The sequence below is a fragment of the Asterias amurensis genome, chromosome 17 (assembly GCF_032118995.1).
Source record: "Asterias amurensis chromosome 17, ASM3211899v1".
In the NCBI taxonomy this organism is placed as follows: Eukaryota; Metazoa; Echinodermata; class Asteroidea; order Forcipulatida; family Asteriidae; genus Asterias; species Asterias amurensis.
Window position 1 is genome coordinate 6,727,763 of NC_092664.1, and position 26,595 is coordinate 6,754,357.

Sequence of the window (26,595 nt, forward strand, 5' to 3'; positions counted from 1 at the left end):
CATTTTGCTCCCCAGCCTCTCAATGGCCACCGCCGGTGTACCAGGGACTTCTGTCCGAATAATATTGAACCAATTTTTAGGATGAACAATACCAGAGCGGGATTTGAACCAACATGCGGGTGTGGCAGGAGATTATGTCTCCCCCTTCCACCCCCTCGGAGATTCGGTTCCCCCCTTCCACCTCCTCGGAGATTCGGTTCCCCCCCCCCTTCCACCCCTCGGAGATTCGGTTCCCCCCCCCCTTCCACCCCCTCGGGGATTCGGTTCCCCCCTTCCACCCCCTCGGAGATTCGGTTCCCCCCCCCTTCCACCCCCTCGGAGATGGACGGGCTATACAAACCTTTTCTGATAGCGCCCTCTTTTAAATCCTCCTCCTCAAGGCCACGTTAATTTATGGGCACCCGAATCTCCGGCGGACAGAATTGTGATGGTTTCAACTTTCCGCCGTGTTCAGTTTTCCGAATGACCAAAATACGGTTTCATTACGTCATGCGACGCCTGCGCACAGCAAGCGAAAGTAGTCAGTTGTTAGTGCCGTACTGGGTCCCGGAAAACTGAACATGGCTGAAGACTGAAACCGCCACACCTGTGCTCTACAAACTGAGCTACATCTTGCTCTGTGTTGTTGGCGGTCCCTACTTTGCCAATATTTGAACAAAGATATTGGCCAAATAGGGAGATCAAAAACAAAGGCCCATGGATAGCTCAGTTGGCAGAGCACCGGCACATCAATCTAGAGGTCGTTGGTTCGAATCCCGCTTTATTTGTATCAATCAGACCAATGTCTTGCACACAATCCCTGAACAAAACATAAATCATTTAATTCGTGGTGTTTAATAAAACGGCAATGTTTTCCACAAGATTATTTTACGGTTTGTTTATTGAAAACTAGAGGATACATCCAATGTTATATATATACTTTCTCCTAAATAAAATATTAACAAATTGTTTTTTTACTGTTGTTCTAGATCAAGTCTATTAGGCATATAAGCTACATTCAGTTATTTAAATACCTTTAAAAATATGTGTTGCTATTATTTAACACTGTGACATTTTACCCTCCAACGGTGGATTTTGGAGTGAAGCTTTTAGTTCACTTTATACATTATGTCACACAAAGTGTGAATGTGAATATCATCGGGTGATATATAAATAGTATAATTATTAACAAATGATCCAAACTGAGATGTTAGTACATTCATTCATGGAGCCACATGATTCAATTATTATGATGGAAACAAAATGGATAAAAAAAAACGTAATAAATTATTACCCACAAGGGAATCTGACTAGGTAATTTGAAATAATTTTGGATGGAACGATGAAAAATGACTCGAGCTGCGACCAGGGATCAGTTTCACAAAGACTCAAGATTGATCTTCACTTCAAATCAATTCTAGTTGCTAGGTAAGTGTGATGTTACAATGCGAATCACCATGTTTTTTTGTGTGTGAAATCGAGCCCCGGAGCTCCATATTAAGGTGCTGGCGCTCTAAGCTATCTAGCCCTTTTTTTTGTTGGAGGTCTCTCTATTTTGTCAATATCTTTTATTCAGTGGTGTCAGCAACCCGTAGCGGCTGTGTAGCCACAGGGATCACATCCATGTTAACTTTACAACAATAATTAAGCAGCCACAATATTTAATCGGGTCTTATCAACTGTGCATTATGTTATTACTAATATTTCCGATTTAGGCCTACCCTACATTAGTTTGCTTTTGTAAACTGCGGTATTTCTATGCAAGGCATCAAGAACAATGAAATTGAACAGTAAGATCACCAAGTAAACTTTTACGACAGACTCTAACGTTGACGTAACTACCCTTTACGACTAATACATGCACACTTGAACGTTAAATATAGTTTGAGATTTCTTGATTTAATACTGTGATATACTGTGGCCCGTATGGCCCCCACACAGAGGTTAACCGCTCCGGATTCAAACTCTGGTGTTTCTGATGATCAGCAGAGTGTGTGTTCGAGTCCCAGTTGTGACACCAGGGGTTAATTTCACAAAGAGTTAGGACTAGTCCATTAGGACTAGTCCTATACTTAGGACTAGTCCTAGGAGATATACAAATTGCATGGATAGTCCTAAGTTAGGACGAGTAGCTGGTCCTAACTCGAGATAAGACTAGTCCTAACTCTTTTTGAACTCATCCCCTGTGTCCTTAAGCAATTAGACTCTTTACCATGATGCCACGTCCTTCGGATGGGACGTAAAGCCGTTGGTCCCGTGTGTTGTATACGCACGTAAAATAACCCATTGCACTTAATCGAAAATTTCGGGGTTCGCCCCAGTTTTTCTGGTTTGATTGGCTGAATACTGCGCCACAGCACCTTGTAAACCATTCGACGTTTCTTTATAGGAATAGGTCTCATAAACTTCAAATCGTAATTCCGCATTTTTCAGGGAAATAAACGCTTTGATGCGTCCCTTCACTGAAAAAATTACTACGTTAATTTGTACAAAAGATAGTCAAACGTTATCACAAAGACTATTGAAGACATTTTTTAAACGTTCCGGACTTACTTGTCTTTTGCAATGACTAATTACAATGTTGTTAAAAACTTACTTTTTGTTTGACTAATTGATAAACTGTTGACTGAACCATTTTGAATTGACTAATTGATATGGCCTAGGCATACTTTTATTGCCAATTGTAGGCCTATACTCGTAAAAGACTGGGATCAACACTGAACCCTATAAAGACAAAAATGAGAAGTCTCCATCTTGCAAGACAAGCTGGCCAAGTGAAAACCTCTCATTCGTTCCTTCATAATAAATTTAGACTCTTTATGTACATGATGTCATAACATTGGTGGGGCGAACCCACCTATAAGCGGCCGTTCATTTGCCACTCTGTGCGCCGCGCAAATGTGACCAATCTTAAATTAGTGAAGTTCGCACGCTTTTCCAGTCAGTTCGTCTTGTGGCTCGCGGCTCAAATAACTACGGACAAACTCTTACTTGTATGTTCCATTCATGATTATTGAATGTGTCTACATGTATAGATAGTGGGGGACTGTGTAGGACCAAGAATGACACCCGGTAAGTACGGCAATTATCATGTTTTTATTTCGAGTTTTTGGTGAGAGAATGGACAACGTGCATGTAACGTGACATCTCAATGTCAAAGTCAACTCGTCACGGTCGGTCGAGTTGTCTCAGAGGTTTTGTCGTCTCAATGTAGCTAGGTTTGCCCTAAAATATGGGATATTCTGATGCTTCTAGGCGGCCTACCAGATTGTATAGGGTAAACATGATATACAGACCGTCTACATCTGTTATTTTTGATGAAGTTGTGATTGTTGTAAAACAGTTTCACTAGTGCAACGAATGTTTTTACCATAACATTGAATGTTGTTGGACATCAATAACAGTGATGAATTTAGAAGTGTCCGGGAAGACTGATTATTTGAGTTGTAGGACTAATTAAAAGACTAATACTCTTTCATGTAGGACTTATTAATTTTCTTGAATTTTGCACTTTACTAGGTATCTTTAGAAAAAATTGTAAAATTAAGCCAATTGAAAGACGATATAACAGGCATATTACTTAGTCATCATTGACTAGCCTATACAAAATTATGTGTTGACTAATCTTTCGATTGCGTGACAAATTGACTTATCTTTCGATTGGGTGTGACAAATTGACTGTAAAATTAAACCACGTAATGACAATTTCTTATTCAGTGTAAGAGTGTGACAAAGCGCTATATAAGAACCGAGTATCATTATTATACAAAATAATTGATTACACAAAATTTGAATTTGTAAACAGGAACGTAATATTAACAAAATGGGGATCAGTCGTCGATTTCACCATGCACTTCCTGACTTTAATCTTAGGACTTAGGACGTCAGGACGCATTGAACCCATCCTAACTCGAGATAGGATTTTTTTTTTTGTCTAAGAATAACATGGCGGTCAAATAACGTATGGACATTTTCCATTGTTGGTAAACCAAAACGCACGTTGTCATGGACCGCCGAATGTTAGCAAAATATCCAATTGTGTTAACAGATGAATGTTGCAGACTTACAATGAAATAAAATGCCTCCCATTGGTTGCTCTGCTTCACAAAATTAACGCTACTTTTTTTAATAGCTGATGTGTGACATTAGTATATGGTTTGGCCTTCTGTTTTTGTTTTTTATTTATGGCTTTTCATTTTCCAAACTCGGTTGGCAAAAACTCGGGCTGTGTAGTTGCGATAGAAAGTTCGTTTACCAACCAAAGCAGAAGTAGTACCAACCCTGAATCCTACTGAATCTCAGAGAGCTCCTGCATGCTGAGAGCTGTTCAAAATCACGTGGGAGCCACGTGTCTATTGCCCTGGGAACCGACATCCCGGCCCTGGTCAAAGGGTTTGATGTTCCTTGAAATATTCGACTACGATTGCAAAATAATTTCAATTTTGTTCTCCTCACATTTATGTGTGGACAGCAAAATAGAAAATGGTGGCCATTTTCAGTATAATTTAGTTAAACTAATTTACCAAATCATTAACTGTTACTAAACGTTTGTATGCCTATATCTATCAAGTAGCTTTATGCAATAAACATACAATTGTATAAGAACTATGATGTTATTACTTTAACAAACAAACCATGCACTTTTTGGTGAAAAGCCTTCTAGGCCTAAGCTTGTTAAATTGCACATTACACCGACATTTTACATTTAAAATTTGTCCCTGCATCCTTCACAACTTTATTAGAACTTACTCTGTTCAGTTAGGCCTCATTGTGTGCGTCATAAAAACTGTATCTCATAAAAGCTAACAGCGCCGTAAAATCTGTTCACAAACGACAACAATGCCTCAAGATGATCAAGCTCAGGATGGCGTCGCCATTTTTATCTCTTCTTTGTTCGCACCAAATTTCAGTCTGGTTACTCCACTTTAAGCACGTATCCATCCAGTACAACGTATCGATACGTATGTGCTGTTCCAGTTTGAGAACACTGGTTACCACTCCATTGTGGCAATACCACAATTCGATTGCTTTAATTGGCCTAACCAGCAGCTGTTGGGAACAGTGACGTCATCGATATCTGATCTTCTCCAGAAAGGAAGAGTTGCTTACAAATACATGATGTCAGTTATCAATGTCACGCTCTGATACTGTGGTACCATGGTGAAATATTCTCTAGTAGGTGTTTCTTGATGCTGATTTAGAACGTGACCTCATTGTAGGGTGGTGGCGGAGTAGATGGTGAATGAGTGCTGTTTCTACCACTCACAGGAAATGAACCACTCACGTTCCTATAATAATGGCAAATATATAATATGGCTGTTCAAATAGAGTTTAATAGTTAGAAGATGTGCACGTTTTCCAACTGTGGACATTTCCCGAACCGTGAACCCCACTGTCCTCTTTTGTTCTAAGGTCACCGGTTAGAAAATGTATACCTATTTAATACTCACATGATGAGCATTATAGGCGTGTATAAAGTGTACCTATAAGCACCCACTGTCACCTTCAAAATTCATTTTAAAACAATGTCCATAAGCCTAAATGACACAGATTGTGCAAAACAAGGAAGTCCAAAAGAGACGAGAATTAAAGTAGCATGACATAATCACGTACACAGTCAGATCTTCCTGGGTGCAGAATTAGTACGGAAGAAAACAAAGAAATCTTACAATTTTAAGGAATTAGCTGCACCTCATAAGTTTTTTTTGTAGAAAGAATTAGGTGAAGCCCAAAACCTTTTCAGCTGTAGTTTTACAATTCTTGGTTTTTTTATGCCATAGTTTTGATCCACGATACACACTCTCATAATAACCAAAGCCAAAAATCATGAAGCTGCTTTTAAAGGAACACGTTGCCTTGGATCGGTCGAGTTGGTCTTTGAAAAGCGTTTGTAACCGTTTTTTATAAAATGCATATGGGTAGAAAGATGTTGTAAAAGTAGAATACAATGATCCACACAAACATGCCTCGAAATTGCGTGGTTTTCCTTTTACCTTGTCGACTAACACGTCGGCCATTTATGGGGGTCAAAATTTTGACTCCCATAAATGGCCGACCATGTTAGTTCGCACAGTAGAAGGAAAACCACGCAATTTCGAGGCAAACTTGTGTGGATCATTGTATTCTACTTTTAAAACATCTTTCCAACCATTTGCATTTTATAAACGGTTACAAACGCTTTTGTTTTGACCAACTCGTCCGATCCAAGGCAACGTGTTCCTTTAAGCAGAAAATACTGCCCACAAGTTTGCCGTAAGCAAAAATTAGCAGGATACACGGGACATGATAGGGATGGCAACCAAAGTCTAGTACTCATAAGTGTTGTGCTTAGCTTTACTTATTTGCGCTTAACTAGCTCTATGAGTTTGGGTCCATTGTGGTTTCGTGGCTCCCATCAGGACTAAGGATTGTTGCAAACAATGTTCAGAAAATTGAAGTGGGAGGCTGTAACATGTTATGTTAAAGGCGTCGGACACTATTGGTTACTACTCAAAATAATTAGCATAAAATCTTACTTTAGGAGAGCTGAATGCTATATAGTATAAAACATGGTGAGAAACAGCTCCCTTGAGAAAGAAGTAACTTCTAACTTCAGTCATAAAGTCTTCAGGTCTGAAGTTTTTTTAGTTTGCATTTGAAAGCACAAGGGTTTTTGTCAACAATGGTGTTATTTCTCATTATTCTCTTGCAACTTCGATGACCAATTGAGTGAGTACAAATGTTCACATAAATTATTTGTTATTTTATGCATGTTGGGATATCACCAGGTGAGAATGTACTGATCTTTGACAATGACTATCCAAATGTGTCCAGTGCCTTTAAAACTGAAAATCTTGTATACTCACACTGGGTTATATATAGGAGGTGGTGCCACCGAGTTTGACTCAGTTATTCTCGTATCCGGGCCATACGAACACATCACATCCCCAGGCGCAGATTGCGACAATTGTACATCCACTGTCACCTCGTCCCCACTGGTCGCAGCCGGGCGGTAACTCGTACCCCTACATCCATCATTGCTGCCCTCACTCTTACAGTATGTTCCTCCCCACACATACATAATGCACCAGACTAAGAGCACAATCACGATCATAATTCCACCAGGTATGCACAGCCCGAGCAGGAAGGTACCAGGGTACAGAAATAATCCACAGGCAAGCATCAGAGCGCCGCACACCAACACACAGACAGACACTGCCCGCATACAGACGTAGAGGTTGCAGGTAGCGTCGCGGCTAGGGTACGGGGCGGATGATACTGATGTACCCCTATATGCACCCATAGGCATGCCATGACCACCGGAGTACTGGTTGCGGATAACGGGACGCGATCTCTGTGCACCGCCCTTGAAGAAATTGTCAATATTTGCCTGCCGTTGTTTATAGGAAGCCATTGCGCCGACGTGTGCCTTGCTCAGAAACCCAACGGTTGATCCTAATGCAATTCTAAAAATTAAAGTAAAATAAAGAGACGTAAATTGATCACGAATTTCACGTTGACAAGATAGTCTTTGATAAATCTGTGATTTGATGACCTATAGGCAACATCGAACAGAAATGTTTTGTGTTGCAACTGTCTCTTGAAACCCACCAAACAATAAAAAAAAGTAGAAAAAGGAAGTAGGCCTATATAGGGGAAAAATAATATGCATAATTTGCATCAATAAAAAGGGCTGCTTTTGCCTCGATATATCCACTCACACGCCCTGTTAGAAGTAGAGTTGTCACATGAATTTGGCGTGCATAATGCGAAGTATAACTGTCTCTTGCCGATGGTAGCCTTATCCCCTCTTCCTTTTCGAGGTGTGAAAACGAAACTTAATTATTTTACGCTACATTGCTATTATTCATAGTGATATCCAGACATGGCAGGCAGACGCATTGGCATATACCCAATGGGGTTTAACCAACTATTTTATGTTAGGCAGATTTATTTATTTGAGAGAAAGCTCTGTCTACGGTGGCCACAACACTGTGACGTCACTGTGACGTTAAAAGTGGTCATCAATTTTGAAACCATTTGCAATTTTAAAGTTTTTGTTGTAATCAAACCTACCAAAAAGAAGTATCAAATAATAATATTAAGGTTTGTTTAGTTTTCGGTAAAAGAAAAAAACAGATGTAATCAATTGTAAGCATTTTTTGCATCACCTTTTAAAACAAATTATCTGAACTATTTACTTTCCATTCGCATAAATTTTACACCGCAGTCGGTTTTCCTTTGGTTTATACTGGTATCCGAACCTTTAGGTGAACCCCTGGTTGTGATACAGCAGCTCAAAATCAATGTCCACATTTTGTGTGATTCAACATTATGCATAAACAATAAATCTGTGAAAGTTTTAGCTCAAATAGTGAAACGAGACCTTATAATGTTTTCTGTTTTTCAAACATCGAGTTCTTATCACGCGTAATAAAAAGTAACTCTTTTACATATTTTTTTAAAGTATTTTAAGGAAACCTTTCTACTTTTACTAACTTTGAACCCATGAAAGTTATGTGTGAATCTGTGAATATGTGTGTATCTCGATCTGACAAATAGTGTACATGGTTTTTAAAGGCAAAGTATTACATATTTTGGGGAGGGGGGGGGGGTTAGGATCATGTTCGATTGTTTTAATCCTATAAAAATGTAGTTATACAAAAAGCTAACCCGTGACAATTTAATTTAATTGTTAACTTTTTGTGATATCGTGGAAAATCATGGGCGGTTATGTCTTACACGATACGCATGGAAAATAACCCGCAATGAAACACACAATTTGGGAACCGTTTCACGCAGAAACATTTCTCAGACTGAAATGTTTTTGATCCGTCTCTCTAAAACCATTATTCCTTTAAAGGGAATCGTTTCTCTCAAAACATTATCAATAGCTGCAGTGCTTCATACAGAGTAAGTTGGTATGGTTATTTTATTTCCCATTTTTAATTAATTTTATTCTTGTTAAAAAGCGTGTGATTGTTTTGGCTCAATTCTGTAAAATTCTGCCGAATAACGTAAATATGCAGATAATCTTAGTTAGTTTGATAAGAAGAGTCTGACTATATTGAAATGGATCAAGACTAATGCGATGCTGCAACGGATTATGTACAACCACTAAACTTGAATAAAATCTTGCTGTAACGCGAAATTGTACAACGAAAAAAGAAAAAAAATCACTAGAGTTTGTTTCTTGATGTGATAAATTATGACAACATATATAATTACATTAATATTATTACATGCCCGTCGTGAGGATAAGCAACGTAGGAATAAATACACACAATGATTGGTAATTATTCAAACGAGAAAAAAACCAAAAAAAAACAAACATAAAAATCTTCATAGAAAGAGGCTTATTTTGGTTTAGACCTAAACATTTACTAACAATTTAAATAATATTTCGACTCCAATGCATAGCTCTGAATAAAATCGACAATACAGTATTTTTCATTAAATTTGTTATAAAGACAGTTATGATCTAAAGTATCGTTTATTGTACAAAATATACAAGAAATGCCATTAATTTGCATAATGATTGACAAACTACCCAAAACTTGCAACACGATTATACCACAATGACAAGTACTATTTGGTAGCCGCACATTATAGTCCTACTATCCGCATACACACATTAAGCCGAGTGGACCCTCTTATACATAATGGCCTATTTAGACTAATGTATATCTACCCTACTTCCATACCTTCAGGCGTCTAGGCGTATGTTATATTGCAATGCGGAATTCATATATTTGATTATCTTACCATGCGAGGGAAAAGGATCATTTAATCTTTTTAAGAATGTCACAAATATTACCGTATGGTAGTTAAAACCTCCCAAGAGATACGAATTAAAACACCCTTCGTCATTATCAAAATGATCGGCCTCATAACACCGTGTAAATGGTTTCTGTTACAGTTTAAAAATTCAATTGCATTAATTACTATTCACCAGTGCTAATTGCATTCGATACAGTATACAATCACGTACAATCACTTCAGTGTGGATCACCCCCTTAATTATTGAACAAACGCATCCATCTCTGTTTGATGTAAAAACCTCAATCACAACCCTGAATATCTTAAATAAATTATACTTACGTTTAAAGATTCAGTGCTCAGTCCTGCAGCATATCCAGCGGTTAAATATGAGCTAAAATCATCGCTCAGCAGTAACAAAAATAGGCATATAATATCGATTTATGGGTAGAGCGCATCTGGAATACTGAGCGCCTATATACAGACAGCATCACTAGCTGCTCCCAGTGGACTGCAGCATCTCCTTGCATCTGTGATTTTGTTTGTGGGTACCAGTGATGTGGTCGTGACCTCTATGTGTGGATAATGACATAGTTGGAACGCTTCCCTCCTGACAAGTCCCGTCGTTTGGCGCATAATGAAAACCGCGGGAAACTATTAAAGGGAATAACAACATCTCGTCCACCATATTGGTGTTAATAACAACAATTAAAGGCACTGGGGTGGATTTCACAAAGAGTTAGGGCTAGTCTTATCTCGAGTTAGGACCAGTTACTCGTCCTAACTAAGGACTATCCATGCAATTCGTATATCTCCTAGGACTAGTCTTGTTAGGACTAGTCCTATTTCTTTGTGAAATCGACCCCTGGACACGTTTAGTAGTTGTCAAAGACCAGTATTATCACTTGTTGTATACCAACAAAAAACATAAAAAAGAAATCTGTGAAAATTTAAATTCAAAGTTTCATCACGATAATATTGACAGAAAAACACAATCTTGTTGCATAATAAAAGGCTTCAGGACTGAAGACTTTCATTATTTTAGACATTACTGAAACTACTTCTTTCTCAATATCTTACGTAACTTTCAGAAGGAGCCGTTCCTCTCAATGTTTATACTACAAACAGCTCTCCGTTGTTTGTTGTCAAGATAAGTTTTTATGATAACAATTATTTGTTAAATAATTACTAATAGTGTCCAGTGCCTTTAAATAGAACAATTAAGCGACAACACCATTATATTGACGATACCGCAATGTTGCACAGAATTTAAATCACATAAAGAACTCATTATAGCCTCTTAAAAAAATCATTTGGGGGAAATTAAACTGCATGATAATTTAAGTATCTATTTGGTTTCTTTTTAATTCTTTATATCTCCGATTCAAATTTAGCATCTGATAAATTACTTACAGTACATACAAAATATCAGATAGACATTGAGAACAGGCGTCTTGTATGGGTAACTATGTATACACATGATTTGTTGTTTTTAAATATTTTTTTATTCCTTCAAATCTGTCATGTTCGAGACAATTGTGTTTTACCGTCTTTTTAAAATTGCCTATAGTTCAAACGGTTTATATATAGGGTTTTATGGAAAATATTCCTTTAAAAAACCACAAATCTGTCATTAAAACCCCTAAAAATTTACACGATTTAGATATTTTGAAATCTACATCTGAATAAATTGTATTATGTGAGTCTTGATTACACCTTCACTATTTGGAACGATTGTTTAATCTTTTTCTTTTTAAGCAGTTTTTCCTTCTGATCTGATTAAAATACTGACGGTAAGCTGGTGACGGCGGGTATCAATAAACTAATAATGCTGCACGTACACATTGTATGGCTCAGTACACTATTTAGATTGCAAACCATGTAATAGATGGCGAATAATAGAGGTAAATTGCAATACATAGAGAAATAATCATCACGCGTGGTCGCCCTCCAAGTAGAATTTTTTTTTAATCATTATTGTATTGTTCTAATTACGTATGAATGTAGGACAGTATCCCCCCATACGGCATGGGTAATACTAAAAGTTTATTGACCTTTGTTAACCATAATGCCATATTGTTTTGCCATTCAGTGAAACCAAAGCGAGGCCGGGAGGCAGAGAAGTGGTGGCCATTGATATTGAAACCATGATTACTGTCTGCAGTTGTTGCTGAAGTGAGTTTACGACGAAGGTGATATCATGTGTGATATATCAGTCAAAAGGTAGGCCTATAAGATACATAGACAAATATAGTGTGTGCAGCAACAAATAATGTGTGAAGTTGATGACACCTGATAGCTAAGCTTCTTATCAATTCGTTGAGTAGTAGTCTGCATGCTTAGATCAAGGCTCTTGTTACGTACGCTAGATCAACTTTGCAAAGAGTATCATTTCTATACGAAATGCACTTCCAAAAGACCTGTATTATCGCATTGACATGATTATGCCGATATAAATGCTGGTTAAAAGGCAATAAATATATTTTGTTTTGGGAACCGTTCGACTGTTTTCATCATGTATAGTTGTATACATTAAACGGGTACTTGAGCGAATTTGTTGTTGACGGGAATGCTATTTAATCCTGTTTTTAACGTGTTTTTTACCATTTAAACGTAATTTTGATATTTTGTACACTTCTGAAGTTTTCGTAATTATCGAATAAAAAATCAGACCCCAACTTTAAGGTTTTGAAAAACTAAAAACACTTCTGCCGTTGACGGCGTGATTCAAAATGACAATGCTTTGACGTCATGCTTGGGAGCTGCTTTGTTATACCTCCATGCTGCAGCAAAGCGGCTATACAAACTGGAGCTCCCTGCAACTTTGTACGGAAGCCCATTAGCGCCAGTAAAAAATAAATTTCAAAGCCGTTATTACGGATTCGCAATCCGTTATTACGGATTAGCAATCCGTTATTACGGATTAGCAATCCGTTATTACGGATTAGCAATCCGTTATTACGGATTAGTAATCCATTATTACGGATTCGTAATAATCCGTTATTACGGATTCGTAATAATCCGTTATTACGGATTCGCGATTTGGACAGGGAATTGTCCGCCGTCTTTTATTTAGGAATCTTAGATCCCGACGGAGTTTAGTGTAATGAAGAGGCTTCACAGAAGGTCTTCGTTTATATAACTGTCCTAAGAACAATGATTAGAAGACAGTAGTCCCCAGAGGGAAATAATTAAAAGGACAACTTCGTAGGAAAACTGGTTGCATCATACAAGCCCCCAAAATCAAACTAAACATCACTTGGTTGGCAAAATTGACATTGATTGTATCTGAGTAGTTTTAACATCAAGTCGAGTATCCAGCGTAACGCATTTTTTGTCATGATATATCTACATGTATCCATGCATACCCTTTAAATTTCCGAAAACGCCCGTTAGTTTCCGTACTTTGCTTAACAGAAAAATTATGATTTCAAGTCCAACAAACCATGATGAAGTCTTAAACAGTTGTTTCATTATTATTTTTGTTGAACATTTAATATTTAACATGTAACGTTGTAGAAATCGGTCCCTAACAACAGTACACATTGCCCTAGATTTGGCGATTTGGGCGACAAAAAGTACTTCTTATGAAGTAAATTTAAGTGGTTGGAAAGATGTTTTTAAAGTATAATGTAATGACCGCACACAATGCCATTTGTGTGATTTTCTCTATACTACGTGAAGTAAAACTGTTCGTCATTTGGTGGTGTCAAATCTTTGACTCCACAAAATGGCGGACGCCAGACGATAGCTCTTGTCAATCAAACCACTGTACTCTAGGCTGAGTAACCAGCACATAGCGCCCTCGGTAGATCCTCGAGGGAATCCGTAATTTCGTATTACAAATCCGTAATAACGGATTACTAATCCGTAATAACGGATTACTAATCCGTAATAACGGATTACTAATCCGTAATAACGGATTGCGAATCCGTAATAACGGATTTGAAACTTATATTTTACTGGCGCTAATGGGCCTTCGTAACTTTGACGTAACATGTGTGATGACGCAAGCAGAGTTTTTCGCGAATCTTTCAAAAAAGCACTGGATAAGGGTATTCGAAATTATTGTGTTTTGTTGTTTACACAATTAAAATCCATTTATAGTCATATGACTCGATTTCCTTATTGATTGAAAACATTTCAAATGAAATTCAGCAAATATCACGACTTGCCATTTTTGCTCAAGTAGGTCATTTAACCTGTGTATTGTGCACACATGAAGAATAATCTTTGTACAAGTATGCACAACTTAAGACGCGCGCGGTAAGCGCGGTATTCAATTTTTGGGGGATAACTGATATCTTTTTATGTTTCTTAAAATGCATTATCAAAAGCTTATGTACTTCTTACCACGTACGTTTTTAATGCCTTTAATGTTCATAGTAAAGACCCTTTAAAGACACTGGACAACTTTGGTAATTGTCAAAAACCCGTCTTCTCGGTGTATCTCAACACAATGCATAAAAAAAACTGTGAAAATTAGGACTCAACATTGGTCGTCGAAGTTGTGTCGTACGCCAGTAATACATGTGTCTTGACTTTTGGAATGAAAACGCCTGCGGATTAATGAGCAGTCACCAGACGACGATAGAAGCTGATATAATGAGACATGTTCAATGGAACGTGATATGTTCTGAAATTGAAAACCGTTTGTAACGACACGCTTCCACTAAACACGCGTCAAGTTGTGACCTTTGACCGTGGTTTGAATTCAGTGAAGCCATCTATATTAATTTCATATAATTACAGTTTGTATATCGTACACAACACTTGTGTTTAAACAAAAGTTCCAGTCCAATATACTCTGTCATGCGTGTACTGGTTATGATTACATGAGTTTCTCATTTACTGACAGGAATCTGTCAAGCGTTTTTGTTCTTTAAAGGCAGTGAACACTATTGGTAATTACTCAAAATAATTATTAGTGTAAAACCTTTTATGGTGATGAGTAATGGGGGGGGGGGGGGGTTGATGATATAAAACATTGTGAGAAATGGCTCCCTCTGAAGTGCCATAGTTTTCGAGAAAGAAGTAATTTTCCAAGAATTTGATTTCGAGACCTCAAGCTTAGAACGAGGTCTCGAAATCAACTATCTAAACGCACACAACTTCGTGTGACATGGGTATTTTTTCTTTCGCAATTTCGATGACCGATTGAGTTAAAATTGTCACAGGTTTGTTATTTTATGCATATGTTGAGACACACCAAGTGAGAAGACTGGTCTTTGACAATTACCAATAGTGTCCAGGGTCTTTAAAGGCACTGGACACTATTAGTAATTATTACTCAAAAAAATGTTTATGTTGTTGCAACTACCAAGTCCTGGGTTGTTTACAGAGGTTAAGCAGTTAGGAAGGTGACATGTCAATACTCAAATTCAACAGCCATTCAAACTCAACAGTTAAGTTAGTTTGATATTGGATATTGGACATTCACATAATGTTTGTACAGTGAATACCAACCCTGCTGTTTATTGCAATGGTTTAATCAGTAACCCCAACGGCTGTTACAAACGATCACCATACATGAAGTACATAGCCAACAGCGTTTCATGCAACACTTAACATAAATAGACTATTATTTTGTTGAATGCTTGGCACTGTGTATCAATGTGATGAAAGACTTGTGATCAAGTCGTTTAGTCGAGTCGTGGTGGTGGGCGTAATGATCAGGTATCCGCGATTAACACTGCTCTCGCGAGATTGTTGACTTCTCTCTCACGCGAAGCTGCTGGCTGACGACTACCCCCCCCCCCCCCCCCCCCCCGTAGACTGCACCGCGCGGGAGCAGTAGTCTCACCGGAGCCAGTAGTCTCTCGAGAACATCGCCAGTGTCGCGGGAATCGCGGAGACAGTCGTACAGAAATCTAACGACTTGTCCACAAGTCTAATGTGATGGGCAAAGCATGCGTGATTTATCTACCTATGTGTGTCGTAGGTTTACGTGATGCCGGTTTGGAATGTTTGATAGTCCTATCATAACGAGAGTTGGTCTGCACGACGCATCTGCAAGATAGTTAATTTAAGATCTAAGACCTGACCCTGAGTTTACCTTGACCATAACAACCCTTTACTTTCACTCTAACTGTGCCCATCTAACAGCTAACCTGGGTTTGAACCTGACGCTTATTGCAATGTAAAATCATAATCCCAAATCCTAACGCTAATTCTAACCCTATGTCAATTCATACCCTTATCGTTAGTTCAACACTGACCCTGACCATTAACCATCAATATGAACATAAACAAAAGTGGTGTTTTAAATCCGGCCCGTGCTGTCCTGAGCAAATTTTTGAATCAAGGACAACAAGTTTTCTACGTAAAAAATGGCACACCGCGCGAATTTTGAAAAAGGCCATGCGCCCAACAGTGCACCTTTTACTCTGAACGAAACTCATTTTCCAAGCAGCTTGTCATTTACACCAAATGACATTGTAGGCTAAGTGCATGGTAATGTAAACAAAACTGTAAACTGAGTCGCCTCTTTTTCTTTCTTTCACAGCCCCCGCAATAAAAATTAAGTGTCACACAAGAAGTCTGTACGCGAGCCATTGTTAGCACCGATCATATTAGAAATGACCTGATGGCAAAAAAGAATTGGGTTTCGCCATATTGTCTGGGCTGTGTGACGTCATCTATTCTCGAGTGCAATTCCATTACTGCTCCACACGGGGACTTTTGCCTGCTGCGTCTCCGCCCTGAGCCGGTACGTCCCTCCTCAGTCAACCTGGTCAGCCCAACCTCCGTCGAGCTAACCATGTCGGTGCTGAGCTTAACGTGGACACCCGATCGTCATAGACGAAGGTCACACAGGGCTCCCGAACTCAAGCGATCCAACCAACCCCGGCTTCCAAGGTAACTGGATTACAGGCGCACGCCACAACGCCCAGCCGAGAGTTACTGGACATTTTTACTTTATCATCTCTTTACTCTACAGACGATGAATACAAAATGACTACCGTCGTGGATAGGATTCGAACCTGCTCGGGTGTAACTCCATTGGATTTCGAGTCCACTCGGCCACCCCGACACAAGGTAACCATCTCTTGACTTTTTCGAAATACTAAAAAGTACACACATTAGCGAGATGGGTGAAAGTAAAAAAAACACAAAAAAAAACCCGTGCAACTCACGCGTGGGTGAGCAATTATTGAACGTGTAGTTGGGGGAGCCATAATTGAACATGTAGTTGGAGAGCTTCATGGATAAAATTGTGCAACATAGCTTGAAATCGGCCTTTAATTCCAACACCCCTCAGACTCACTATATTTGCACCAGTGAGCGTCTACACGGCCTCAAATTTCCCCGGACCCCCCCCCCCCCCCCCCCGCCGTAAATGTTATGACTACTATAGCCCCTTTCACACGAGCGCTGCAAACGCGGGTCCCTTGTTAAGGGCGCCGGCCGTCTGTCACCTTTACTGCGTGCGATTTTTTTAGCGAGCATTCACACACGACACGCACATACACATGTAAACATACGTCCCTTGTTTGGGTAGGCCTACTGTACTGCAGGGGACAAAAATCTACAAGCAGGAGGTTTAAGTTTTAAAAAAACCTTACAGTTATAAAGAATAAAATAAATTTCATTGAAATCAATTAAACTACATTCAAAGTAGAATGTTTTACAAACATCATCAAGAAATACAGATTGCAATAACGTAAGCCTCCTCCCGAGAGACCGTCAGCCATCGGGAGGAGGGTAACGTTTTTGCAGCTAAAAAGAATAATTATTCACTATCATGATCAGAAAATTCATCATGGCACAAAAACTTGATTTGTCAAGATCTCATGTATACATCATTTTACAACCTTTACCAATATTTTGTGTGATAATGTTATGTAGTCTTAAAAAAATAATTGCATTTTTGGCATATCATACACAAATTCTGCAAAAACACCCCTATCAACTTAATGCAGTGATCCAGCTACGTCGAGTCATAATAATTCGAGTCGAAGAAAAACACAAAATTGTCCCCCCCCCCCCAGATTGACGCCCACATGTAGGGCGTAAGTGGCGTGCTGTGAATCATAGGATTTTGTTAGTTGGTACCAATGGTGCTTCACAATGTAACAGAATGATTTCAGGGGAATAAATAATATTTCAAGGATTGAAATATTGTTTTTGTTAACCTATGCTCCTTATATACTTGTAATCTTTGATGAAATAAATACAATTTAAATAAATTGATTGAATTGTGACTACGACATAGACATACTAAATCTGTCTTTAGGGATGCTACAACCAAAACTCGACAGATGGTTACCAAGTTAGTATTCAAGTGAATGGCATTTCACCGGTAACCATTGAGTTGCAATTGTGTTTCCTGGTAGAATCGCTTCGCTTCGCATCTCCACCAATGCTACACATATGGTATCAACAAAAGTCAACATCACTCTTTCTATGTGTTTTTATCTTGGTCCGAAGCCAAAAGTATAGGGTCGGAAATGGGAACCTAAAAATGCTAACAGGTCACCTTATATGGAGATGACGTCGTTCACGTTTTCAATAGTTTTCCGTCACCAACATGGATTACTTTGTTGAAATCGCTTTGAGACTGCATTATGCAGAAAAGTGCCAACAATCCGAACTATATAAGGCTGGCTAATGGGACCTTTATATCGGGCTTCTTGCGTGGGAAGAATGGTGCATTTTGCTCGTTTCGCATCAGATGAAAAATACAATAGAAATATAACTTTTGAATAACAGTTGAATATTTACCCGGGAATATTAGTGGATGAATGTTCTTGAATGGGACTTAGTAGCTTTTACCATTTTTACACGTACACTTTTCCCAGGTACCTGTACAAGAGCTCACAAAATTGACGGAAGTACTTTTTCCCTGGCTAACATTCAAATACTTGTATTGTTTGCATAATAATACGAACCTCAACAACAATAATAGTTGGAAAAAAACAAACTGTAGAGGAAGTACAGCCACAACAGCACAGTGGTATAAGTTTCATTTACACTCTCATCAGAGATAGAGCTAAAAGTTTGACTTCTGATGTTCCAAGAAAAAAAAAACCGAACCACGACGTGATTTGTTTTAAAAAAAACTCTTGATGTTGTAATGTTTATTTCAGCTACTTCTACGATGTTGTCTCTACAGATGTAACTACTGCTGCCTGTCGAGCACGATGGATAACTTCTACGCCTGTGTGGCACTCCTGATGGCGACCAGTTTTGCCCTTTCACAGTTGAGTATTCTTACATGAAGTTTCGTTTTTATAGCCTAGTATAAATGTTGAGACCGGACTTCCTTGTCTCTGGTGGATTTAACCAACATTCTTTAAACTAGCTGGGACTATAGTTACTCATCCTACTCGTCCCAACTAAGGACTAGCCTTAAGTTTTTAATAACTCCTAAATAGTCCTATATAGGCCTTGTCCTTAAAGTTGGGACTATTTTTGTGAAATCGACCCCAGTCTCGGCCGTGTTCTTGGTCTTCCTACCCCGGTTTGATATCGGTCCCTGGCATGGTCCCTGGATGGAGCAATGAGGTCTCGGACATTAATTAATAGTTCTGTAATTAACTTCTGTCGAAGTCGTGAACAGATAAATAAGAAATCCTAGTTTAAGTGAATTTGAATGGGTGTTTATGGAATCGAATGTTTTGTGCTGAAATTTGCGGTACCGGGAAAACCTATATTGAGACGGCGATGAGACAGTCAGTAGGAAACAACGCCATTATGTCAGAGAACCATGTGTATATGAATATTGGAAGTTATTATTTAACAGATTGTGTGTTTTTGCAAACACCAACCTTGATGGCTGATTAATTACAAAAAATTATAATATTATTTAAGATAACGAAAAACTACTTAAAGGCAGTGGACACTATTGGTAATTACTCAAAATAATTATCAGCATAAAACCTCACTTGGTAACGAGTAATATAACTTGCAATACAAGCATGTTCACATATAAAAAAATATACCGAGATGTTTGTTGAGAGTGGTTTCCAAGTATATTATATAGGATTCCATCAGTGAGTAAATGACCATTGTATACAATATGTGCAGTTGCTATTGGGTTATCTTATGTCACAGGTTTTCAAGGACTAATTTTGTTGTGTCTGTTTTTCTTTGTTTTGTTTTGTTTGTTGTTGGTTTTTACTGCGCTTTGAACACACAGCAGGGTGGATACGTGCGCATTACAAGTCTTATTATTATTATTTATTATTATTAAAGGCAATAGACACTATTGGTAATTACTCGAAATATGTTTTAGCATAAAAACTTACTTGGTTACAAGTAACGGAGAGCTGTTGATAGTATAAAACATTGTGAGAAACGGCTCCCTCTGAAGTGACGTAGTTTTCGAGACAGAAGTAATTTTCCACGAATTTGATTTCGAGACCTCAAGTTTAGAATTTGAGGTCTTGAAATCAAGCATCTGAAAGCACACAACTTCGCGTGACAAGGGAGTTTTTTATTTCATTCATATCTCGCAACTTCGACGACCAATTGAGCTCAAATTTTCACAGGTTTGTTATTTTATGCATTATGTTTAGATACACCAAGTGATAGGACTGGTCTTTGACACTTACCAATAGTGTCCATCACCTGTCTTTAAGGTAAACGAAGGTATGAGATCATATTGTCATATTTTTTGTTATCCGTGTATTTAGGTCATCACCTTGCCAGTACAATGTCCAAGAAAGATATACTATTGATTGTGGATGGCTCGGATTTTGGGATACTTGTACTAGATACAGGTACGATTTCATGTATTTTATCTTCGCATTAGTGCCGATCATCGATTATACATTGATCCAGTTATTGATGCACTTATAGAGATTATAACTTCTCCTTGTAGTCTAGTCAATCTATGCACAAAAATCGCTTGACCTAGATAAAACCGCAATAGCAATTTTGTTTTCGGCAAATGTCTCTTGAAACCCTCCCGAACAACATACCAAAAAAGTAGAGAAAAAAAATAGGGGGAAATATGCATATTAATTTGCATAAACTAGAAATGTTCGTTTTGCCCCTTTTCCCTCTAGAATACGCATGACATGATAGTAGTCAAATTATATAGTTATCACGCCAAATTTGCATACATGTGTCTCTGAAACCCTCCCAAACGAAGTATACAAAAATGGGAAAAGAAGGTTGGGGAAATAATTATGCATATTTTGCATAAACTTTAATTCAGAACGGCCTCGTTTGCCTTATTTTTTACTAATATGTTTTTTTCCTTACCCTGTCAGTAGAAGAAATGTATATATAATCATTAATAACACATCATTTTTACATGCATAAATAATCACTGCATATTTCCCAAATACTGGGACCCCCATGACCGGGCTATACGCGTACCAATGTTGTAAACTTTTGAACCTTCTCAACATCTCCTGCCTTATGGTGCCCGGCCCAGATCTTAATAATGCATTGAATTTGTAACACGCTACACGTTAACTAAATTTAATTAAAATATACTGGAACCCGCATGACCATGCTAGTAAGAGATAATAACTTTGTAAATTAGTTTGGAACCTCCCTAACATCTTGTGACCGGTCGAAGGCGTAAAACGTTAAAAGGGCAGTCACTATTGCATTAATTTGTTGTGCTTTGAATTATACGGTACGTCACTTTTATCGTAATCTAAAACAGGATGGTCATAAGAGACACTTGCATGTAAATTTGGTGGACAATATTATACCCTTTCACTACTACCAGGGCGTGTAATTATATACATTATAATTATATATTAATGTAACATTTAACAGAAAACATTACTAAAAACACAGGCGAAACCGACAACTTTTAATTTATGCAAATTATGCATATTATTTTTCCTGCTTCCTTTTTTCTACTTTTTTATGATATGTTGTTTCTGAAGTCTTCAAGAAACTTTTGCAAAAAAAATGGATGTTGCAATTTTTCTAGGTCAAACCAAAGATTTAGACGAAGCGTGTCATGGTTGGGGTTGGTGCGCGCATGTGTGTCTGGTTTAGTAGAGCGACATTGTTGGCTTTCCCCCGTTTATAATCCATTTTCTACAATAATATTTCATGTTAAAACAATGTAGGGTGCAACTCCACTCACTGAGTCATGAGTACTCTATTTGTTCGAAAACGAGTACATCACAAAATTGAAACTTTGAAGTGTTGACCAGGGGCCGATTTCACAAAGCATTAAAGTTCATCACAAGACCAATTTTCAGTATCACCATAGTGATTTGTATTGTGACATCACACTTTACTAAGCAACTACGATTGATTTGCAGTCACGATTAATTTTAGATCTTTGTGAAACCGGCCCCTGAGCGAACAAACGAGGTCCAAAATGAGGTAGAGACGACATCATGTGGACTTACACAATCCCACACAGTGGTTTTTTAGAATACGTTTTTCTTCAGGCAACTAGCCGTGTGTTTATCTGATGAAAACACACCGTTGGCCGAGTCCTTCTCTGGGGATGTCGCCTTAAAGTGGTTTCAATTTCTTGCGAACCTACAATAATTTTTATGTTAAAAAAGGTCACTTAGGGTTTTGATCCAGAAAATATTACAAATAGTTGATGTCATGTGGTTAGATATGGACTCCGATCTTCCGGTAATAAACTTCTTCTGTGTTTTCCCTAATTGGTTCAAAATCTCTCGGAGGATGGATCCTTTTCTAGTGGAAACAGTGGAACTCTATCCCCATCGTCAGGAATGCTCATATACTATTGCAATTCACAGGAGTTGTCTTTAAACATGTTTCTCGCACAGCGCTTTGACTTTTTGTAAAATTTCCGTAAACAAGTAACTTCCGTAAAAAAAAGTTTGTGTATATAGGCCTAGCGTACGTTTTCTTTCATTAAACTGCCCATACATTGTCATCAATTATTTTGTGGTAGAAACGTTGTGCGTAAGAGATCGTGCTGTTCAACATCAAGTTCACATCCATCGGGAACATGTGGCAGCGGAAGCTGTCCCAGTGGATCAAGATGCCGTCAATGTGAAGACTGCAGCGAGTGCCTAAGTGGCAACCATTACCCTTCACAATGTCCACGTGAGTATTGCGCAAAGAGCAGTGGTACACCCCAAAGGCAATCTGTTCCTTAGTTTCTTCCTGTACCGTACACTCTCCGCCGATCTGCAGAAACAAAAGAATTATTGACCAACCAAATTACAGACCACTTTTACATAGCCTTGCCAGTGTCTTCGTAGGCTTTGCATTGAAGTGGCTCAGTCGTGACTACCGAAACACATGACACCTCCCCCTCGCTGTCCACAAGTCATCGCGGGGGGGGGGGGGGGGGGGGGGGGGGGCGCGGGGGCGTGAGTGAGTGAATTGAAAAAGTAGATGGCGCCCTCTACTGGCAGGCTTTTACCAAACGATTCTAACTAGCGGGATGCCGCGCTTCGCGCGGCACCCCGCTAGATGATGACGCCTTTACACAAATGTTTTGCAATATAATGTGGGTGTTATACGCCTCTCTGAATATTTATGCATGACATCATAATTCTACCCCAAAATGATCGGCTATGGCGCACGTCCGCCACTACTTGCAGTGGCTGCGCCCATAGCTCCGTTTTGGGTTGACGACGTACCAATATGCATACATATTAAGAGAGGCGTATTCGGAGAGACAGATGTTATAACCACTTTGTATAGTTGGATTGGGAATTGTATTTAAAATGAATGAGGATCTTAAGCTCCAAAGATTCATAACATTTATAATATTCTATACTTTTATTATTTGGATTGTTTTTTCTTTGAGTCTTTGTTTTTTTTCTCCTTTCTCCTTTTATTTGCATGTCTCCATTTTTTTTTAATATCTGTGTTTTGCCATTTGTTTCTTTTTGTCCATGCCCTTTAAACTTCTTTTAAGTGTGACTAATTCCTTGTTTGTTTGTTGATGTTTTGGTGTATAGTTTGGTAATTCCCCATAAGGAAGCGAACTATTGGTATAATGTATGTTTCTTGGTATCGATGTTAAAGTTTAGTTGTGGATGTAGTGTTGTAGGCCCATATTGTTTTACTGGGTTTTTTTTTCCTCTTCATTTCGTTCTTTTTGTAAACTGTTGATTAGTGTAAGAAAAATGGTAGTGTTCGGGGTGTAATTGGTTGTCACAAGATAGTTGTTCATTTGTGTATTTACCTTTTTGGGTATTATTATGCTAAAGATTGAAGTATGAAGTTCATTATTATATAAAGGATATAAACATAAAGAGGCGTATGAGACCATGTCAATCTATCCCGATGGAGGAATACAAAGTAAACTTATTATCCGCATAAATATGTGGTATCCGCGATATAATTCACGTGCTCGCGGATAATAAGTGTCTCCACATTGCATACCAATCAGGAGGTCTTTGTCAAAGAGCAAATCAGACAAAAACATTTTTATAACCTGATGAGTTTGGCATTAGTGGTATTATTGTTCCCTTCTCAACAAATCAGGTACCTCCACGAACAAATCCATAGTCACCGTCAATAGCCGCGCCGAGCTATACTCGACCAATGGCTCGTAAGAGGCTGGTATAATATCCTCCTCAACAATAATCATGGGTATAGGAGATATCCGACTAAAAAGGCTTGAATAGTCTAAGCCAATATCAGAGTTTATCCGACTGGAAAAAGAAGAAAGTAAACAGCTTTGCTTTGTTGAATTATTTGTTGCCTTGTTTCCAATAACGCTACGATTTTAGAATCTTGGACCCTTGACTTATTGATTGCGATTTATGGAGCGTCACGTCCCACGATACATAGCGTTGTTGTAGCAGTAAATAAAGCGAGTTTTCGGAACATGCTGTGTGCCACAAATCTATATATCTACTTTTTTTTACCACCGCTTTTTTCGGGGGGGGGGGGGTGAGAGCGTCGGCCTCTTTTTAGATTTATTGGAAGTACGAGGTCGCAACCCACTTTCAACCTAAAGTGATCCCATGGCGACCTCCTTCACCAAGCAACAGGTGGCCTGTCTCCACCACTCATACACTGACCAGAATGTAAGTAGAGGCTGGGCTCGATTTCACATTATACAGAACGGTGACCTACTTTATTCAATGCAAATTTGTTTCGGTTTTGTCCTGCACCCAGCCTCTTCGACCCTGCGCGGCAATGAATGAACCGATCCGGAGAACCATGCTTAGTACAACATACGAAAGTAAACCCGACCAAAAAGGGCGGATCGAATGGCGGATGGGCGGGCAAGTGGCTCAGTCGTGACTACCGAAACACATGACACCTCCCCCTCTGTCCACAAGTCATCGCGGGGGGGGGGGGGGGGGGCGTGAGTGAGTGAAGTGAAAAAGTAGATGGTGCCCTCTATTGGCAGGCTTTTACCAAATGATTCTAACTCCGCCGGTAATCTTGAAATCTATATCACTTTTGCTTTTATCAGTTAATTCCCGTCCGTGCGTGCAGAATAAAAGTGAGTAGGACTATGTATTATTATGTTATCTCTAAAGATGGGATATTGGGAGAAATTTCTTTGGGGCTTAACGCACTAAAGTCACATGCTGGTCTGCATGGGAAAGTTTGTTATTTTACCAGTTACGATAATGGTACTGCTGATGGAGTAGTTTTACCGTCGTAGAAGTTCGTGAGCTGAGTACTTTAAATTATCAAATTGTTAATTATTTTTGGGGGTTACAAGTGCTGTATTTCTGCTATGTAATAGGGCCTAATAATTATCCAGTTGCTCTCAAAGTGTACATGCCAATTAATGTTCCAGTTATTATTTGGTGTCCCTAAAATCGTGGCAAATCTTTTACCTCTGTGCGCGATGTGAACAGTCCCTAGATAAAAATTGGGAAAAGTTTTATTTGCCAAGCAAAGACTCTTTGAAAGAGTCTCCTCTCCCTTGACCAAAACTTAGAAACACGTAAGGCTCCACTGGTTATTTGCACTTGTAAAATGCAAAAAGTTTGGTATTTTAGGCATTTCTACAAGGTACAAAAATATTTCGTAATGTTGAGGCCATATAAAAATATTTGCCCACCGAAAAAGTTTCATCAAAGACTATTTCAATTCACAATTCATGATGATCAAATCATGTGACTGAATATTTTGCTGAGGATTCTGGACAAAAGAAAATGGGGGGGGGGAATCCCTGTTTGCTTGAAAATTTTTTGAAGCTTTTTAAAGACTAATTCTTCAACACGTTATTCTACCACAAAACAGACTGATGAGAGACTTAAAATAAATCAAACTTAACACCTGTGGATATGTTTACAAACAATTTTTGAAACATGTTCTTGTATTTTCTTTAATGACAAATAATATATAATATAATAAAAACCACCAAGGAAACTGAATGGGTAAAGTTTAGAGATACAATTCATTCATAACTTGTTTCAAGTTGTTTTCTTTTGATGCAGCAAAATGTTTTGGCGAATTGGATTGCCCTAACGGAGGGACCTGTGAAAGGACCGACTATTGCAGCGGTTGTAATGTAGGTTACGGACCCCCCAAGATGTGGTCGTAAGTATTGTGTAGGATTCAGCTTTAATAGATCAATTTTTGTAATGTTTAGAACCTTTTCATTCTTGTTATGACTGGACCATCCACACAGCTGCATCATGCCACGTTTCTCCAGAAGGTCCAGTTTGACATGTTTTAACAGGAAGCATTGTCAATAAGGTCATAGGATTTACATCAAATCTAAGTACATCAAATCTAGACAAGTTATTAAAACCAGACTGCAAGATTAAACGTTTGTAACTCTTATCTTAAAGGCAGTGGACACTATTGGTAATTACTCAAAATAATTATTGGCATAAAACCTTACTTGGTGACGAGTAATGGGGAGAGGTTGATGGTATAAAACATTGTGAGAAATGGCTCCCTCTGAAAGTGTTTGGGTCTTGGTATGAGGTTTTTGGGTCATGCAAACATCGTAACACTTTAGTATTGAGTCCTGAGTTGCTGCCA

General features: G+C 38.5%; 2 protein-coding genes across 2 annotated transcripts in view; one reads left to right on the plus strand and one right to left on the minus strand.

Annotated features, from left to right (window-relative positions):
• Nucleotides 1–503: 503 nt before the first annotated feature.
• On the minus strand, nt 504–10,157 carry LOC139949754 (uncharacterized). The gene is made up of 3 exons (XM_071948289.1): nt 10,060–10,157; nt 6,825–7,424; nt 504–5,267 (listed from the first exon to the last, which is right to left on the minus strand). The coding sequence occupies exons 2-3, from the start codon at nt 7,370–7,372 to the stop codon at nt 5,177–5,179; spliced, it is 639 nt and encodes a 212-aa protein (XP_071804390.1). The 5' UTR covers nt 7,373–7,424; nt 10,060–10,157; the 3' UTR covers nt 504–5,176.
• A 12,451-nt stretch (nt 10,158–22,608) lies between these two features.
• LOC139949827 (uncharacterized) overlaps nt 22,609–26,595 on the plus strand; it is a 47,717-nt gene continuing 43,730 nt past the window's right edge. The window contains exons 1-2 of the mRNA XM_071948367.1: nt 22,609–22,725; nt 26,043–26,145. The gene's annotated coding sequence lies outside the window, so the exon portion shown is untranslated. The remainder of the gene's footprint in view (nt 22,726–26,042; nt 26,146–26,595) is intronic.

Coding starts and splice junctions, on each gene's coding strand:
- LOC139949754 (XM_071948289.1), bottom strand. CDS start 7,372: ATGGCTTCCTATAAACAACGGCAGGCAAATATTGACAATTTCTTCAAG. Junction 5,268..6,824: donor CCTCCTATATATAACCCAGT/GTGAGTATACAA, acceptor CCATTATTATAG/GAACGTGAGTGGTTCATTTC.